Raw genomic sequence first — 20,324 nt, forward strand, 5'->3', positions numbered from 1 at the left:
AAGGGGATATGTCCAAACTGAAAAAGACCAGAATGTACCACTTTGTAATCCCTCGCTCATCTCTCTTTTAAACCATCACAAATGCTTTAAAACTTTCCACAGCTGACTGCATTGTGTCATGTTCCCTGTTATGAATGCAGGGACTGACAGTTAGTACATGAGGAATCAATGTGTATATATCACAAATGGTGCCTTTTAGCAATGAATAGCTTGAGTATGTTTGACTTCCGAGTAAAAGGGTTTAGGGTGAAGTTTCCCCTAGCAGCTTATTTTAAGTCAGTTGGGGGAGGGGAAGCTGATCCTTGATCTGTGCTAAGGGGAAACGTCTCCCTGGAACAGAGGTAAGACACTGTGATAAATCACCCAGCTGCTACATGTAAAATATATGGAACGCCGTTTGGGTCTTTGTATGTCAAAAAATATATTTGACGTGTTAAAAAAGCTTTTAATTTGACACGTCAAATAACAGTTATATTGTAGAATGTTGTGTGTTCTGAATTTGCACGTGCAAGCCAAGCGTCACCACTACTATGAGTAGCACTGTCAAAGAGGTACAAAAAAAGACTGCAAACAAGCAAACACCGGCCACGAACGATGTGTTTACAATACCGCGTTGGTGATAAGGAATTATTTGTTCGACTGCAACTTCGGGGGTAGCTAGCGTTAGCTTGGTACCTAGCTAGCACCAACACATCCAGCCTGTAAACAATGACCAGTAGAAACTGCAGTCATTTTCATTATTCTTAGCAATGATTTAGGAATCCTTGTGAGTAAGTATTAGCTAGGTAGTCACTTGTTGTTCACCTATTGAAATTGAACTTGCTAGCCAGCTACTTAACCTTATTGCCCAAAGCTAACGTTATAAGCAGCCAGTTTGCTTCATCTGGCTAGTGAGGCTCGAACGGACCGGGTTATGTGTTGTGAAGCTAGCCACAATAAGGTTTAGGCAAAATAGCGGAATTTGCGGTTTGCCTTCAAAATAAAAGTACCTATTTGAAAGCGAATCAGAAGGTTACAATTGGTGGAATTATGCCATATTTAGACTAGATAATGTTAAACAAGGTTGGAATATGAAACAATGAAATGGGGTATCAGTCTACTCGGTGACACTCGAAGAACACAATTGTGAAGAGTTTACGCAAATATTAGCGTTGTAGCTCTTATCGCGGGACTGTGACTGTGTGAAATCACCTCCCCAGTCAGCCTATTGTGTGTATTGACATTCATATTGCACTGTACAGCTTTACCTAAGGATTGGGGATCAATGAAATGGGTTGTCAGTCTACTCAATACCCAATATATTTTCTCCCAACATCCTCCTCAGAGTTATCAGACTCCAAAACATCCACACAGTATTGTTTTTCCTCGTGAATAGTGTTCAAAACACATTGTTTGACAATAAATGTGGCTCAATTCACAGTTGTTTCAGAGTCCCGCAATAACAGCTACTACGCTAATGTTCTCTGGGCCTCACTGAGTAGACTGATACCCCATGTCATTGATCCACAATCCATAGGTAAGGCTGTACAGTGAAATATGTATGCCCCCAATGCAATTCTAATTATTGTATTTTGTTGATTTTATATAACAACATTCCAACCTCGTTTAGCATGATCTATTCAATTATGGCATATTCTACTATTTGTATTAATTTGCATCACTGTCAATAGCATACATTTATTTTGAAGGCTAACCGCAAAGTCCACGATTACGCTAATCCTTATTGTGGCTAGCTTCACATAGATGGGTCCGACCACCGTTAATCAAATAATAACTGTCTTATGAATTTGCGTTATTTTAGATGATGACACCTAGCTATATAGTTAGCTAGCTAGCTAACTATATAGCTACTGAAACAGATGTCGTTTTCTATGTTTTTGGGGAAGAACATTGTTTGCATCCATGAGCTAGCTAGCTTTTTTTATGACCAGCACTGTAGGTGCGCGAGAAAACTTTACCAGCATCATAGCGTACATATGAATCGTTGTAACATATAAACACGAGTGATAGTGTAATCAATGTGTAATAACTACGTACAAAATAATGAACGCGTTAAATTATTATGTGACGTGCAGTCATATTCAGGTCCTGATTGGTCAACAATCTTATTTGACACGTCAAATAGTGTTATTTGACATGTATCTTTTTTTGACACACAAAGACCCAAACGGCGTTCCATAATATAACTGGAATGTCTGAAACGCATGCTCAGCATTTTTCTTATCTTATCACCCTAATCACGTACTGAGGAAACTCTCAAAACAAATAGCCTTCGCTTAGCTAAACTCTAGTGTGTGTGTGTGTGTGTGTGTGTAGGTGTGTGTGTGTTGTACCTGAAGACCAGGGAGTTGGTGCGTCCAAAGCCTAGCACCAAGGACTCTGTCAGCTCAATGCTCTCTGCTCTCATTAGAGGGACCAGCTGCTTCAGGAGCCATGCTACCGAGGGGGTCCAAACCACCTGGTACACACACACAAAACATTGTACAATCCAGTGCCAATCACCTGAGGAGCGTTCAACAAGGCTTCCATTTACGGCAGAAGATAATTTGCTATTCCTACTACATTAAATATACGTGTAAGACTACATGTTCACATTATTATTTATAGAGGCAGTTTAGATCCGAAACAGACACTTACAGTGCCTTCGGAAAGTAGTTAGGTTACAGCCTTATTCTAAAATGAATTGAATTGTAGTTTTTTCCCCCCTAAGCAGTCTACACACAATACCCTGTAATGACAAAGCAAAAATAGGTTTTTAGAAATGTTTGCTAATTTATTACAAATAAAAAAACAAAATATTACATTTACATAAGTATTCAGACCCTTTACAAAGTACTTTGTCGAAGCAACTTTGGCAGCAATTACAGGCTAGATTCTTCTTGGGTATGATGCTACAAGCTTGGCACACCTATATTTGGGGAGTTTTCCCATTCTTTGCAAATCCTCTCAAGAACTGTCAGGTTGGATCGGCCTTCCCTGTAGCTCAGTTGGTAGAGCATGGTGTTTGCAACGCCAGGGTTGTGGGTTCGATTCCCACGGGGGGCCAGTATGGTAAAAAAATAAAAATGAATGTATGAAATGTATGTGTTCACTACTGTAAGTCGCTCTGGATAAGAGCGTCTGCTAAATGACTAAAATGTAATGTAAATGTTGGATGGGGAGCATTGCTGCACAGCTATTTTCAGGTCTCTCCAGAGATGTTTGATTGGGTTTAAGTCCGGTCTCTGGCTGGGCCACTCAAGGACATTCAGAGACTTGTCCCAAAGCCACTCCTGCTTTGTGTTGGTTGTGTGCTTAGGGTCGTTGTCCTGTTGGAAGGTGAACATTCACCCCAGTCTGAGGTCCTGAGTGTTCTGGAGCAGGTTTTCATCAATAATCTCTCTGTACTTTGCTCCGTTCATCTTTCCCTGGATCCTGACTACTCTCCCAGTACCTGGAGCTGAAAACCATCCCCACAGCATGATTCTGCCACCATCATGCTTCAACGTAGGGATGCCAGGTTTCCTCCAGACGTGAAGCTTGGCATTCAGACCAAAGAGGTAAATCTTGGTTTCATCAGACCAGATAATCTTGTTTCTCATGGTCTCGCTGCTCCAGAACACTCAGGACCTCAGACTGGGGTGAATGTTCACCTTCCAACAGGACAACGACCCTAAGCACACAACCAACACAAAGCAGGAGTGGCTTTTGGACAAGTCTCTGAATGTCCTTGAGGTGCCCTTTGGAAAACTCCAAGTGGGCTGTCATGTGCTTTTTACTGAGGAGTAGCTTCCGTCTGGCCATTCTACCATACGGGCCTGATTGGTGGAGTGCTGCAGAGATGGTTGTCCTTCTGGAAGGTTCTCCAATCTCCACAGAGGAACTCTGGAGCTCTGTCAGAGTGACCATCGGGTTCTTGGTCACCTCCTTGACCAAGGCCCTCCTCCCGATTACTCAGTTTGGCCGGACGGCCAGCTCGAGGAAGAGTCTTGGTGGTTCCAAACTTCTTCCATTTAAGAATGATAGAGGCCACTTTGTTCTTGGTGTCCTTCAATGTTGCAGAAATGTTTTGGTACCCTTCCTCAGATCTGTGTCTCAACACAATCCTGTCTCAGAGCTCTATGGGCAATTCCTTCAACCTTTTGGCTTGGTTTTTGCTCTGACATGCACTTTCAACTGTAGGATCTTATATAGACAGGTGTGTGACTTTCCAAATCATGTCCAATCAATTGAATTTACCACAGGTGGACTTCAAATCAAGTTGTAGAAACACCTCAAGCATGATCAATGGAAACAGGATGCACCTGGGCTAAATTTTGAGTCTCATAGCAAAGGGTCTGAATACTTATGTAAAAAAAGGTGTTTCTGTTTTACATTTTTTATAAATTGCAAAAATTTCTAACAATCTGCTTTTGCTTTGTCATTATGGGGTATTAATTTTAGAATAAGGCTGTAACATAACAAAATGTGGAAAAAGTCAAGGGGTCTGAATACTTTCCGAAGGCACTGTACGTTTGCTGCACCATAGCGTCTCAGACTTTTAGCTAACAAATATTTACGGCTAACACAAAACAAGTGGAATATGTTAGCTAACGTAAACGAACGTTTGTAAACTACTGCCCTTGTTGAATGCACCTCTGGTACACACACTCAAGACATTGTGCATCACACACAATTCAGTTCCAATCACCTGGTACACACACACACTACTTAGTCAGACATCTTCACAAATGACGTCACAACTTAGTTACACGGTTTTCCAAACCAGAGCAAACCACAGTAGAAAGGATAACCATGTCACTTTACAAACTTTAGGGGAAGTTAGTTTGTCCCTATGGGGAGTTAGTTAGTCTCTATGGGGAGTTAATTCGTCCTTATGGGGGGTTAGTTAGTCCCTAGGTCCCTAATTGGGACAATTAGGGACCTAGCTGTGAGAGGGGGAGATACTTTTGTATATATAGTATATGTGGACACCCCTTGAAATTAGTGGATTTGGCTATTTCAACATAAGCTCACAGAACGGGATCGCCAAAAACATCTGTTCTCGGTTGCAACACTGACTACCGAGTTCCAAACTGTCTCTGGAAGCAACGTCAGCACAAGAACTGTTCGTCGGGAGCTTCATGAAATGGGTTTCCATGGCCGAGCAGCCGCAGACAAGACTAAGATCACCATGCGCAATGCCAAGCGTCGATGCCATTGGACTCTGGACCAGTGGAAATGAGTGCTATGGAGTGATGAAACATGCTTCACAATCTGGCAGTCCGACGGACAAATCAGGCCTTGGCAGATTCCTGGAGAACGCTACATGCCCCAATACATAGTGCCAACTGTAACGTTTGGTGGAGGTGGAATAATGGTCTGGGAATGTTTTTCATGGTTCGGGTTAGACCCCTTAGTTCCAGTGAAGGGAACTCTTAATGCTACAGCATACAATGACATTCTAGACAAATCTCTGCTTCCAACTTTGTGGCAACAGTTTGGGGAAGGCCCTTTCCTGTTTCAGCATGCCAATGCCCCCGTGCACAAAGTGAGTTCCATACAGAAATGGTTTGTCTAGTTCTGTGTGGAAGAACTTGACTGGCCTGCACAGAGCCCTGACCTTAGAGGAGGCTGTTATAGCAGCCAAGGGGGAACCAACTCCATATTAAAGCTCATGATTTTGGAATGAGATGTAAGATGAGCAGGTGTCCACATACTTTTGGTAATGTAGTGTATCTACCTTGTTGTCGTAGCTGATGCTGCCGTCAGGTGTAGTGGCTGTGATCTCAGGGGTGTAGGCTCTCAGTTGGCCGGGGCTCATGATGCTAGGCTTGGCCACTCCAAAACACAGGATCAGGTAGTTCCTCCAAAGGGTCACGTAGCTGTCTCCACCACCTGACGTGCTGCTGGTCTTCTTAGTGTATACCGGGTTACTGGAGAGACCACGGGTAAACACACACACACACAGTGCATTGAGAGTGCATGGTAAATCAAACTGAACCTTTAGGGGCGGTTTTCCTGACACAGATTAAGGCTAGTCCTGGGCCCGTATCCACAAAGCGTCTCAGAGTAGAACATTTGTGCTGAGAATAGAGACATTTTATTCCTACTCTTAAAAGCTATGCATGAAGCCTCTTCATTCATAAGAGTCCCACAGGTATTTAGGAGACCTCATGAGCTGTCCTAAACAATTTTAAGAGATACATGCAGGTGTTTTGATAATAGAAAAATGCCGCGAGTCAGTGGTTCCTGCGACACATGCAATTGCTTTGGAGTTGTTCAAATAACGTTTAGACTTTTCTATATGATCAATCCATAAATAATCTAGACCTACATGCAACAGTATCTCTTGCCTAAAGATGGCGCCGACAGCCATGGCAGCTCTGCATTTAAATATAGATATTTTTTGTGTTATTACATACAGCCGGAAATAACTTTTGGATATCAGAGCAGCGTACCTCAACTACATTACGACCAGGAATACGACTTTCCCGAATTGGATCCTTTCTCCGCACCCCCCAGGGCAATTTAACTTATTCCAGAGGCTGCTCCAAAATGCCGCTGGCAGAGAAGAGGTATTCGGAGTGGACTTCATCCACCGCTTCGGGCACATCATCCACCGCTTCCAAGTACATTACTCGTTAATGTTCAGTCTCTGGACAATAAAGTAGGCTTGCTCAGGGCGAGGATCTCCTTCCAGAGAGACATCAGGGACTGTAACATACACCGTTTCACGGAATCATGGCTCTCTCTGGATATACTGTCCCCGTCCATACAGCCAGCTGAGTTCTCAGTACATTGCGCAGACAAGAATAAAAAACTGAAGAAGAAGGGCAGTGGTGTATGTTTCTAGATTAACCCTTTCACACGTACCATCACACGGATGTGATCATTCTACAGTGGTCCCTGAAGCATACGATCACAACCGTGTGATTAGAACGCTCATTTATAACGCCTATTTAGAATGGCCAGTTTCGAATGACACAACAATCAGCATTTGAGCTGGCCACACTTTTTTCAGGAACTATTTACACAAACACAGTCCTTACAAAGTTATGTCCAGAATGTGAGCAGTATTTTTGGATGCAATGTTTAGATATTCACAGAAGTATCTATAGCATAACACAATCATCCTAACCGGAGAATTGTAGGCTACATTTGTCCTAGCGCTAACTGAGGAAAGATTGACGCAACACAAGCGGTCATATTTTCTAACTCTCGACTGACATAAACTACAATATGAATTAGCTAATAGCTAATAGCATCACGGGTGAGCTCAGCGTTGACCAAAATAATTGAGTAAAACACTTTCTAGAAATCGGAAGTAATCCGACGATTAGTTTCAGTGCACTGCCATGCTTTTTTCCCTCACAGAAACCAAAGATAATAAGAGAAGACAAGATGAGTTTAGTCTGTTTATAGTATGCATGTTGAAAGGGTGTGTCGTCTACCATCGTTCACATCCCACCCAACCACTTCCTGAAGTTCTCAAAAAACGAGTGAACACTTACTCACCTCATTTTGTTATAGCATCTTTGGTCCGACAGATGATCACGTGAAACCCAGAATGCATTGTATGTCAACAAACGTGGCTCCACGCACATTGCTGGAATTAGCTTAGCTCATCATAATCAGTACAACCTTCAAAAAATTATTTTACACACATACTATATGTCCATTACAATCTATGCAAAAATCGGAATGCATGATTTATCACCGGTAATTGAAAAACGTGAATAAAATAGTAAATATATCAATAATACCACACAAAACATTTCTGATAGTGATTTATTGATACAAATGGCGCGTGCAGGCAGTAAATCACGTAACCTCTCACTCCCACTCTGAGCCATTCAGTGTTGGTGTTTATGTATGTAGATAATGAGCTAACCTGTAGCATTAGCAATGTCTTTCAAAAGGAGACAACTCACAAATGTGGGAAATTCTGGAGATTTCAAAAAATTCTGACAAGTCAGGAATCAGATTCTGGCAGTGACCGTGAGGAGCTGCCCCCCAGCCATCGAGAACCCTGAATCTGAGGACCCCTTGTCCACTGACAAAGTCCTAGTTCCATTTGAAGATGCTGGTGGGGATGGAGGCAGACCGATAGTGGATGAAGTACAGGAGTTCTGTGGTAGCTGGAAGGCTGCCAGACAATTCACCCCTCCTGGCCCTGCTGTTTGCGTTGATGAGTCCCAGTCTGGAGTGCAACGGCCCTTGCCATTTCCATTTGAGGCAGTGCTTCAAGTTGTTTCTGACAGAGGAGCTGGTGGGAGACATAGCAGAGACCAATCGCTATGCCTTGGAGCTACAGGAGAAGAGAGAGCCAGGAGTGGGGGGGACAACCACAATTAGTGAAATGTATACCTTCCTGGTGACAGTCCTCATGGGGATAGTAAAGAAGAACTCCCTAAGAGAATACTGGAGCAGAGATCCTATGTTTGCAACTCCCTTCTTTGCCCCCCTCTTTTCCCAAGACTGCTTCCTAGTTCTGCTGCTATGACTGCATTTCATCAACAACGCTACTGCCATCCTAAATGACCCGTTATACAAAATAAGAAATGTCAACAGCTGGCAGCAAAGTGCCATGACAAACAAGACGTCCATGTCCTCTGCACTGTCCATACAGCAACCATGTCGGCCACAGGGAAGGTAGACCACATGACCGGAGAGAGAAACATCAAACCAGACAGAGAGAAACATCAAACCAGACTGAGTGCTTGACTATAACCTCAAAATGGGGGTAGTGGATAAGGAGGACATGATAAACAGCTTTGTGGAATGCACTCAGAAAACGACCAAGTGGTATAAGATATTTAAAAATATTTCCAGGGTAGCTTCAAAATACAACAAGCTGATACTTCTGACGCAACTAGAATTGTTCTACAGAACTAATAGAAGAATGTAGCTAGCTACATAAGCACGATTGAATATAACACCATAAAGGTTATGAAATGAGTAACGTTACCTCGCGTGCCCGCGATTATAAGGAATATACACAAACATATTATGCTCCATACACACAGTGAACTACAGTAGAAACGGTATAACACGACACACAGAAACTATTACAGCTACTATTCCCTGTAGCTCAGTTGGTAGAGCATGGTGTTTGCAACACCAGGGTTGTGGGTTCAATTCCCACGGGGGGCCAGCACAGAAATTAAAAAAAAAATACAAATAAAATTCAAATGAAATGTATGAAATTGTATGAAATGTATGCATTCACTACTGTGAGTCGCTCTGGATAAGAGCGTCGGCTAAATGACTAAAAATGTAAAATGTAACGTAATAAGGCACTTACTTTGATAGAAACACATTCTGGATTTGAACATGGGTGTCTGTAGTGACGCCTCTAGCACTGAGACACTGTGCCACTTGGGAGTCATAAGGCCAGGGTAGCCTCAAAATACAACACATGCTAATACTTCTCTGACGCAATTAGCATTGTTTTCCAGAGCTCATAGAAGAATGTAGCTAGCTACCTAAGCATTGAGTATAACACCATAAAGGTTATGAAATGAGTAACGTTACATTGCGTGTCCGCGGTTATAAGGAATATACACAAAAACATTATGCTACAGTAGAAACGACATGCAGAAACTATTATAACGTAATAAGGCACTTACTAGACTTACTGCACACATTTCCAAAGTTATTATTGGTAACGAAAACAACTTTGATTGCGATGCAGGCAACAGACGGAAAATGTGAACACGTGTATGCAGGACGAGAGATGAGCAAATGTCTCCATACTTGAACTGCACAAACAATTCGGAAGTGGTTGGGGAATTTTGTCCGGGTCAGAAATGTCAAAACAATTTGGTCCACAAAACTAAACATTTTTATGTGAATGAATGAGGCGGAACACACCTCAATTCAAACTGTTATTAGAAAATAAAAACTTGTTAGAAAATAATTAAAAATGGACAAGTTGAAAACAGCCTATAAATAAAAACAAGCTGCGTGCTTTGGTTTGAGGGCAGCGCGGATTAAATGTACTGTTACGTAACGATCACATTCTGGAATGGAGAGAACGTTCTAACATCACGTGCATAAAAAAACTCGCACTGGGGCGACCGTTAGAGATATTCACGCATGAAAGGGTTAACTACTCATGTTGTGATTGTGATAACGTACAAAAACTTAAGTCATTTTGTTCACCAGACCTAGAATACCTAACAATTAAATGCCGACCGTATTACCTCCCGAGATAATTCTCTTCGGTTAGAGTCACAGCCGTGTATATTCCCCCTCAAGCCAATACCACGTCGGCCCTCAAGGCACTACACTGGACTTTATGCAAACTGGAAACCACATATTCTGAGGCCGCATTTATTGTAGCAGGGGATTTTAACAAAGCAAATTTGAGGGAAATGCTACCGAACTTCTACAAACACATTGGCTGTAGTACTTGCGTTGGGAAAACTGCTATTCTGTCTTCCGGGATGCCTACAAGGCCCTCCCCCGACCTCCCTTTGGCAAATCAGATCACAACTCTGTTTTGCTCCTCCCTTCCTATAGGCAGAAACTCCAACAGGAAGTACCTATGGTCTATGGTCTAGTACCTATGGTGCTATGGTCTATTCAATGCTGGTCTGACCAATCGGAATCCATGCTTCAAGATTGTTTTGATCACGCGGACTGGGATATGTTCCGGGTATCCTCAGATAATAACATTGATGTATACACGGACACGGGACTGAGTTCATCAGGAAGTGTAGAGAAGATGTTGTTCAAAGTGTGACTATTAAAACCTACCCAAACCAAAAAACGTGGATAGATGGCAGCATTTGCGCTGAACTGAAAGCGCGAACCCCCCGCATTTAACCATGGCAAGGTGACTGGGAATATGGTAGAATAGAAAAAAGTGTAGTTATACCGTCCGTAAGGCAATCAAACAGGCAAAACATCAGTATAGAGACAAAGTGGAGTCGCAATTCAACGGCTCAGACACAAGACGTATGTGGCAGGGTCTACAGACAATCACGGATTACAAATGGAAAACCAGCTACATCACGGACACCAGACAAGCTAAACACCTTCTTCACCCACTTTGAGGATAACACAGAGCCATCGATGCGGCCCGCTCCCAAGAACTGTGGACTCTCGTTCTCCGTGGCCGACGTGAGTAAGACATTTAAGAGTGTTAACCCTAGCAAGGCTGCCGGCCCAGACGGCATCCCTAGCCGCATCCTCAGAGCATGCTCAGACCAGCTGGCTGGAGTGTTTACGGACATATTCAATCTCTCCCTTTCCCAGTCTGCTATCCCCACTTGCTTCAAGATGTTATGTACCCAAGAAAGCAAAGGTAACTGAACTAAATGACTATTGCCCCGTATCACTCACTTCTGTCATCATGAAGTGATTTGAGAGGCAAGTTAAGGACCATATCACCTTTAACTTACCCAACATCCTAGACCCACTTCAATTTGCTTACCGCCCCAATAGATCCACAAATGACTACAGCTCAGCTTTCAACACCATAGTACCCTCCAAGCTCATCATCAAGCTTGGGACCCTGAGTCTGAACCCCGCCCAATGCAACTGGGTCCTGGACTAATTGACGGGCCGCTCCCAGGTGGTGAAGGTAGGAAACAACACCTCCAATTCACTGATCCTCAACACAAGGGCCCCACAAGGGTGCATAGTCGGCCCCCTTCTGTACTTCCTGTTCACCCATGACTGTGTGGCCACAAACTCCTCGAACTCAATCATCAAGTTTGCAGACAACACAACCATAGTAGGCATGATTACCAACAATGACGAGACAGCCTACAGGGAGGAGGTGAGGGCCCTGGCGGAGTGGTGCCAGGAAAATAATATCTCCCTCATTGTCAACAAAACTAAAGAGCTGATTGTGGACTTCAGGAAAAACTAGAGGGAGCACATCCCTATCCACATTGATGGGACCGCAGTGGAGAAGGTGGAAAGCTTCAAGTTCCTCGGCATACACATCAACGATGATCTGAAATGGTCCACCCACACAGACTCAACGTCAGGAGGCTCCAGAAATGTGGCTTGTCCCCTAAGACCCTCACAAACGTTTACAGATGCACAATTGAGAGCATCCTGTCAGGCTGTTTCACCGCCTGGTACGGCAACTGCACCGCCCACAAACGCAGGGCTCTCCAGAGGGTGGTGCGGTCTGCCCAACGCATCACCGGGGGCACACTGCCTGGCCTGCAGGACACCTATAGCACCCGATGTCACAGGAAGGCCAAAAATATACAGGTGCATCAAAGCTGGGTCCAAGAGACTGAAAATCAGCTTCTATCTCAAGACCATCAGACTGTTAAATAGCTATCACTAGCCACTACCACCTGGTTACTCTGCACCTTAGAGGCTGCTGCCCTATATACATAGACATGGAATCACTGGTCACTTTAATAATGGAACACTAATCACTTTAATAATGTTTACACTGCTTTACTCATTTCATATGTACAGTGGCAAGAAAAAGTATGTGAACCCTTTGGAATTACCTGGATATCTGCATAAATTGGTCATCAAATTTGATATGATCTTCATCTAAGTCACAATAATAGACAAACATAGTGTGCTTAAACTAATAACACACAAGTTATTGTATTTTTCTTGTCTATATTGAATACATACTTTAAACATTCACAGTGTAGGTTGGAAAAAGTATGTGAACCCCTAGACTAATGACTTCTCCAAAAGCTAATTGGAGTCAGGAGTCAGCTAACCTGGAGTCCAATCAATGAAATGAGATTGGAGATGTTGGTTAGAGCTGCCTTGCCCTATAAAAACCACTCACAAAATTAATTGAGTTTGCTATTCACAAGAAGCATTACCTGATGTGAACCATGCCTCGATCAAAAGAGATCTCAGAAGACCTAAGATTAAGAATTGTCGACTTGTATAAAGCTGGATAGAGTTACAAAAGTATGTCTAAAATCTTTGATGTTCATCAGTCCACGGTAAGACAGCATGTCTATAAATGAAAAAAGAAAATACACCTTGTGGAGTGGCCCAGTCAGATTCCTGACCTCAACCTGATTTCAAATGCTGTGGCATGTCCTTGAGAGCGGTTCACACCAGACATCCTAAGAATATTGCTGAACTGAAACAGTTTTGATAAATGGTCCAAAATTCCTCCTGACCGTTGTGCAGGTCTGGTCCGCAACTACAGAAGTTTATTGGCAGTTTATTGCTGCCAAAGGAGGGTCAACCAGTTATTAAATCCAAGGGTTCACCTTACACTGTGAATGTTCACACGTTGTGTTCAATAAAGACATGAAAACGTATAATTGTTTGTGTGTTATTAGTTTAAGCAGACTGTGTTTGTCTATTGTTGTGACGTAGATGAAGATCAGATCAAATTTTATGACCAATTTATGCAGAAATCTACCCCCCTGTGGCTCAGTTGGTAGAGCATGGTGTTGTGGGTTCGATTCCCACGGGGGGCCAGTACAAAAAAAAAGCAGGAAATGTGTGCATTCACTACTGTAAGTCGCTCTGGATAAGAGCGTCTGCTAATTGACAAAAAATGTAAAATGTAAAAAAAAAAAAAATCGAAAGGGTTCACATACTTTTTTTGCCACTGTATATACTGTATTTTAGTCAATGCCACCCCGACATTGCTCATCCTAATATTTATTTCTTAATTCCATTATTTTAGTTTTAGATTTGTATGTATTGTTGTGAATTGTTAGATATTACTGCACTGTTGGAGCTAGGAACACAAGCAATTCGCTATACCCATAATAACATCTGCTAAGTATGTGTAGGTGACCAATAAAATTTGATTTGATTTGAAATATGTATAACGTATGAGGTAATGGAATATCCATTAGTCAAGCATCCAGGGTTTGTTAACGTTGATTGTGTTCGATGAAAATGATTAGTGTCTCTAGTTTGAGAAACAGACGCCTCACAAGTCCTCAACATGCAGCTTCATTAAATAGTATCCGCAAAACACCAGTCTCAACGTCAACAATGAAGAGGCCACTTCCTCTGTCCAGGGTTCTTTTGCCCAATTTAATCTTTTATTTTTATTAGCCAGTCTGAGATATGGCTTTTTCTTTGCAACTCCAGGCCAGCATCCCGGAGTCGCCTCTTCACTGTTGACTTTGAGACTGGTGTTTTGCGGGTACTATTTAATGAAGTTGCCAGTTGAGGACTTATGAGGCATCTGTTTCTCAAACTAGACACTCAAATGTACTTGTCCTCTTGCTCAGTTTTGCAATGGGGCCTCCCACTCCTTTTTCTATTCTGGTTAGAGCCAGTTTGCCCAGTTCTGTGAAGGGAGTAGAACACAGCGTTGTTTATTGGCAATTTCTCACATAGAATAGCCTTCATTTCTCAGAACAACAATAGACTGATGAGTTTCAGAAGAAAGTTATTTGTTTCTGGCCATTTTGAGCAAATGCTGATGCTCCAGATACTCTAGTCAAAAGAAGGACAGTTTTATTGCTTCTTTAATCAGGACAACAGTTTTCAGCTGCTTAAAGTAACTAACTTTGGCCTTCCGGATAACCTGTGTGCACTCATTTGCCTAAACAAGAGCAAGTCAGCCTGAGTATGTGTGTGCCGAGCGATTCGCCAAATGCAATTATTGAGGTGGAGTAACTCAACAATCTACACACAATACCCCATAATGACAAAAAGAAAACAGCTTTTACAAATTCTTGCACATTTATTAAAAATAAAAAACAGAAATATTATATTTTCATAAGTATTTAAACCCTTTGCTATGGCATCCTGTTTCCATTGATCATCCTTGAGATGTTTCTACAACTTGATTGGAGTCCACCTGTGCTAAATTCAACTAATTGGACATGAGTTGGAAAGTCACACATCTGTCTATATAAGGTCCCACAGTTGACAGTGCATGTCAGAGCAAAAACCCAGCCATCTGCTCAAAGCAATTGTATGTATAGTTTCGAGACAGGATTGTGTCAAGGCACAGATCTGGGGAAGGGTACCAACAAATTTCTGCAGTATTGAAGGTCCCCAAGAACACATTTTTTTATTCTATAAATGGTTTTTATTTCACCTTTATTTAACCAGGTAGGCCAGTTAAGAACAAGTTCTCATTTACAACTGCGCCATGGCCAAGACAGTGGCCTTCATCATCAGGACAGTGGCCTCCATCATTCTTAAATGGAAGAAGTTTGGAACCACCAAGATTCTTCCCAGAGCTGGCGTCCTGGCCAAACTGAGCAATCGAGGGAGAAGGGCCTTGGTGAGGGAGGTGACCAAGAACCCGATGGTCACTCTGATATAGCTACAGAGTTCCTCTGTGGAGATGGGAGAACATTCCAGAAGGACAACCATCTCTGCAGCACTCCACCAATCAGGTCTTTATGGTAGAGTGGTCAGACGGAAGCCGCTCGTCAGTAAAAGGCACATGACAGCCTGCTTGGAGTTTGCAAAAAGGCACCTAAAGACCCTCAGAACATGAGAAACAAAATGTTCTGGTCTGATGAAACCAAGATGAAACTCTTTAACCCGAATGCCAAGCGTCACGTCTGGAGGAAACCTGGCACCATCCCTACGGTAAAGCATGGTGGTGGCAGCATCATGCTGTGGGGATGTTTTTCAGTGGCAGGGACTGGGAGACTAGTCAGGATCGAGGGAAAGATGAACGGCGCAAAGTACAGAGAGATCCTTGATGAAAACCTGCTTCAGAGCGCTCAGGACCTCAGACTCGAGTGAAGGTTCACCTTCCAACAGGACAACAACCCTAAGCACACAGCCAAGACAAAGCAGGAGTGGCTTCGGTACAAGTCTCTGAATGTCCTTGAGTTGCCTAGCCAGACCACGGACTTGAACCCGATTGAACATCAATGGGGAAACCTGAAAATAACTGTGCAGCAACGGTCCCCATGCAAACCTGACAGAGCTTGAGAGGATCTGCAGAGAAGAATGGGAGAAAGTCTCCAAATACAGGTGTGCCATGCTTGTAGCGTCATACCCAAGAAGACTCGAGGCTGTATGCGCTCCCAAAGGTGCTTCAATGTACTGAGTAAAGGGTCTGAATACTTAGGTAAATGTGATATTTCAAATTTCTAAAAAACAGTTTTTGCTGTATCATTATGGGTTATTGTGTCTAAATAATTTCAGAATGCACTGTAAATTACTGCAGTTTAAGACTATTCATTGAACGTACTATATGCCAGTGAAACTGAATTACATGCATTCAGACATGTCATTCCTCTGCTGGAAATGTAAAACACAAAATGGGACATATTTGCATATCCTATGGTCTTGTGAAGGCTGGCTGAATTCTGGCAAAGATTATGTTATTTTATCTCAGCATGTCTACCGATTCTCCCTTCTGCTGGAGACTGTTATCAGAAGAAACTGTGTAACCAATCATATAATAGCGGCGAAGAAATGCAATTAATTGGAAGGTTGTTTATTTTACATTTTAGTCATTTAGCAGACGCTCTTATCCAGAGCGACTTACAGTAGTGAATGCATACATTTCATACATTTTTTTCCCGTACTGGTCCCCCATGGGAATCGAACCCACAACCCTGGCGTTGCAAACACCATGCTCTACCAACTGAGCCACACGGGACCAGCGTCAAGTGTTTATCCTCCCAGTGTCAAGTTATACAGTTGAAGTCGGAACTTTAAAAAAAGTCGTTTTTCAACCTCTCCACAAAGTTCTTGATAACAAACTATAGTTTTGGCAAGTTGGTTAGGACATCTACTTTGTGCATGACACAAGTAATTTTTCCAACAATTGTTTACAGACAGATTATTTCACTTATAATTCACTGTATCACAATTCCAGTGGGTCAGAAGTTTATATACACTCAGTTTACTGGGCCTTTAAACAGCTTGGAAAATTCCAGAAAATTATGTCATGGCTTTAGAAGCTTCTGATAGGCTAATTAACAATTTGAGTCAATTGGAGGTGTATCTGTGGATGTATTTCAAGGCCTACATTCAAACTCAGTGTCTCTTTGCGTTGGGAAAATCAAAAGAAATCAGCCAAGACCTCAGAAAAGAAAAGTGCATTCTGGTTCATCCTTGGGAGCAATTTCCAAACGCCTGAAGGTACCACGTTCATCTGTACAAACAATAGTATGCAAGTATAAACACCATGGGACCACGCAGCCGTCATACCGCTCAGGAAGGAGACACGTTCTGTCACCTAGAGATGAATGTACTTTTGTGAGAAAAGTGCAAATCAATCCCAGAACAACAGCAAAGGCCCTTGTGAAGATGCAGGAGGAAACAGGTACAAAGTTAAAGCTTGGTCACAAATGGGTCTTCCAAATGGACAATGGCCCCAAGCCTACTTCCAAGCCTAGTTGTGGCAAAATGGCTTAAGGACAATGAAGTCAAGGTATTGGAGTGGCCATCACAAAGCCCTGACCCTCAGTCCCATGAAAAATCTGTGGGCAGAACTGAAAAAGCGTGTGCGAGCAAGGAAGCCTACAAACCTGACTCAGTTACACCAGCTCTGTCAGGAGGAATGGGCCAAAATTAACCCAATTTATTGTGGGAAGCTTGTGGAAGGCTACCCGAAACGTTTGACCCAAGTTAAACAATTTAAAGGCAATGCTACCAAATACTAATGGAGTGTATGTAAACTTCTGACCCACTAGGAATGTGATGAAAGAAATAAAAGCTGAAATAAATCATTCTCTCTACTATTATTCTGACATTTCACATTCAAAAAATAAAGTGTTGATCCTAACTGACCTAAAACAGGGAATTTTTACTAGGATTAAATGTCAGGAATTGTGAAAATTTTGGCTAAGGTGTATGTAAACTTCCAACTCCAACTGTATATCACTAGATTTGATTTATTACAAGATTATGGATATACTGGGCAACTTTCATAAGGTCTGGTTGCCTAATATGGAATACATTATGACTGAAGGAATCTGTATTGAAAACATGCATACTTCAGGGAAGATACTTATTTAGGCAATCCCTAGCTGCTGGGCTGCTCAGTCCTGGCCCTGGGGTTCTGCCATTCTGTGGGTTGTCACTCTGGCCTAACACAACCAAAACTAATAAATGTATGTTTCACTAAGATCCTAAAGCTGAGTGGGGTGTGTTGGGATGGGGCGCTACAGGGTGGTGGACCCCTAGGGACAGGAAGGGGCAACCCAGCTATATTGTGTGCAAGTAAAAATAGCTCTACGTTCTATTAGTCCTGGGAGATTAATTACATGGAGGATTTGCTGTTTCTGTGTGTTAATGTATATTTGAGGTGTATGTGGGTTTCTTTGTTTTTTGTTGTTATTGTTTCCAAACATTTTCCTTGGGAATTAAAACAATTTAAGGTGGGAACTGGGAAGGAAATTGTATTGGGATGGAGTGGAGATATTGACTAGACTGGTGGGGGTCGGGCGTGCCGGCAGCTCAGGCTTGCTGGTCGGTCTGGCTGAAATTTGAGAGAGACGATGTCTTAGTAAAGTCAATCAAAAGACTTGAATTTTTTGGAAGAGTTGTTAATTTGTTAGTCTATTTTTTAAATATGCAACACAATATTTAATATTGAATTACCTTTGATCTAGTTCAGTCTTTTTTAATCACTTAAACATAATTAATAATGATCTCTTACCTAGTTCGATGACTGTGGGCATTTTGCTGGGTTAAAAATCAAGTACAGAAACAGACTCAATGCTGCGTATGACCTCAGAGTTGCACTGTCAAAAACGGAGCCCCAAATTGACCTGCTTGTTGAAAACTTCAACCAGCCACACATCTCTCATTAGGACTGTGTTAGTTTGTTTGTTTTCTGGTCTACATCTGTGTGATGTGATCAGATTATTCCAGTTCATAATAAAAAGGATGTATTGTAATTCAACAGTCACAGTTCCAACCTATACTTTTTTTCAACAATCATTTATACAGTAAGATGTACTGTAAGCCTGACCATTTTTAATCTGTATTGTTATTTAGGGCTACAAAAGCTGAGCCTGTGTGTGTGTTCTGTTAGACATTCGTGGATGTGATCAATCAGTTTATTCCAGTTCAGAAATACAATTATTTATTGTAGTTTATCAGCAACAGTTCCAACCTAGACAGATATGTAAGTGTTTTTAATGGGGGAAAATAAACATGAATAGCTGTATATATATATATATATATATATATATATATATATATATATATATATATATATATATATATATATATATATGCATGTTGCATGTTTTCTTGGGTCCCAGGAAAACACTGAATTTCTAGTTTGGGTCCCAGGCTGAAAAAGTTTAACAACTCCTGGTCTAGAATGCCATTGTATGCTGTAGCGTTAAGATTTCCCTTCACTGGAACTAAGGGGCCTAGCCCAAACCTTGAAAAACAGCCCCATACCATTATTCCTCCACCAAACTTTACAGTTGGCACTATGCATTTGAGTTGGTAGCATTCTTCTGGCATCCGTCAAACCCAGATTCGTCTTTCGGACTGCCAGATTGTGAAGCGTGATTCATCACTACAAAGAACGCGTTTCCACTGCTCCAGAGTCCAATGACGAACAGTTATTGTGCTGACGTTGCTTTAAGCTGCTTTATTCTACTGCCAATGTGTTTCGTATGGAGATTGCATGGCTGTATCAGCAACGGGTGTGGCTGAAATAGCCGAGTCCATTATTTTGAAGGGTACATACTTTTGGCCATGTACTGTAGCTTGTGGTATGGTTATGTGAAATTACAATATTTTCTTGCAATATCTACACAATTTTGACTGATGATTTTGTATTGACAGTTTGGAGTGGATCACAGACGAACACTACCACCACGTTGGGTCTGGACTGCGAGGGACCGCCGCTGACGACCCAATCTGCACCCATCGCATCTAATTCCATAACAAAAAGGGCAGTGTAGAGATCGGATGTTGGAGCAGCCTTAAGGGCAGTAAGTAGCAGTAGGCAGCAGGATGAGGTGCAAAATAGTGTCCAGTTTATTAACTGTGAAAGGTGGTTCCTGGTGAACAATGAAATCCAATGAATATTTACATAATCTACAAAGGTATTTACAAAATGAACAGACTCTCAAATTATAGGTTTGAATCTAAATCGAAAACCTAAGCTTCAATCAGGCCTACATTTCCAAACCAACTATAGCAGGTTGGGGTATTCCAGGCTATGGACAGCCTCCCCACACAGCTCACATACCAGAGCTAGAATATAACTCCAGTTCACAGGTTGAACAGGAAACTTTATACCTTTTGGCTCCTCCCTATGGACCATACCATTAACCATGGAGCTCTTTACCCAAATATGGCATATTAAATCATGAAACAGACATCTTCATTATACCTACATTCACATATTTCGTCTAAATAAACGTCTTGAACATTACTGGCTTCTACAGGCCAACAAGTAGCAAAATGTATTACTTATGGAACCGCAAGAGCTCTCA

The 20,324-nt window shown here is 42.1% G+C and overlaps 1 protein-coding gene and 1 long non-coding RNA gene across 9 annotated transcripts in view; one reads left to right on the forward strand and one right to left on the reverse strand.

Annotated features, from left to right (window-relative positions):
- LOC115162863 (protein furry homolog) overlaps positions 1-20,324 on the reverse strand; it is a 273,622-nt gene that overhangs the window by 125,641 nt on the left and 127,657 nt on the right. For all 8 annotated transcript variants that reach the window (XM_029714316.1, XM_029714315.1, XM_029714320.1 and 5 more), the window contains exons 23-24: positions 5,702-5,894; positions 2,334-2,458 (exon numbers count right to left, since the gene is read on the reverse strand). In XM_029714316.1, coding sequence (XP_029570176.1) covers positions 2,334-2,458; positions 5,702-5,894 — 318 coding nt within the window. The remainder of the gene's footprint in view (positions 1-2,333; positions 2,459-5,701; positions 5,895-20,324) is intronic.
- On the forward strand, positions 241-19,907 carry LOC115162864 (uncharacterized). Its single transcript, XR_003869657.1, has 3 exons — positions 241-341; positions 2,317-2,461; positions 19,669-19,907. It is a non-coding gene; the product is annotated as an uncharacterized LOC115162864 (long non-coding RNA).

This window comes from Salmo trutta, chromosome 26 (genome assembly GCF_901001165.1).
Source record: "Salmo trutta chromosome 26, fSalTru1.1, whole genome shotgun sequence".
In the NCBI taxonomy this organism is placed as follows: domain Eukaryota; kingdom Metazoa; phylum Chordata; class Actinopteri; order Salmoniformes; family Salmonidae; genus Salmo; species Salmo trutta.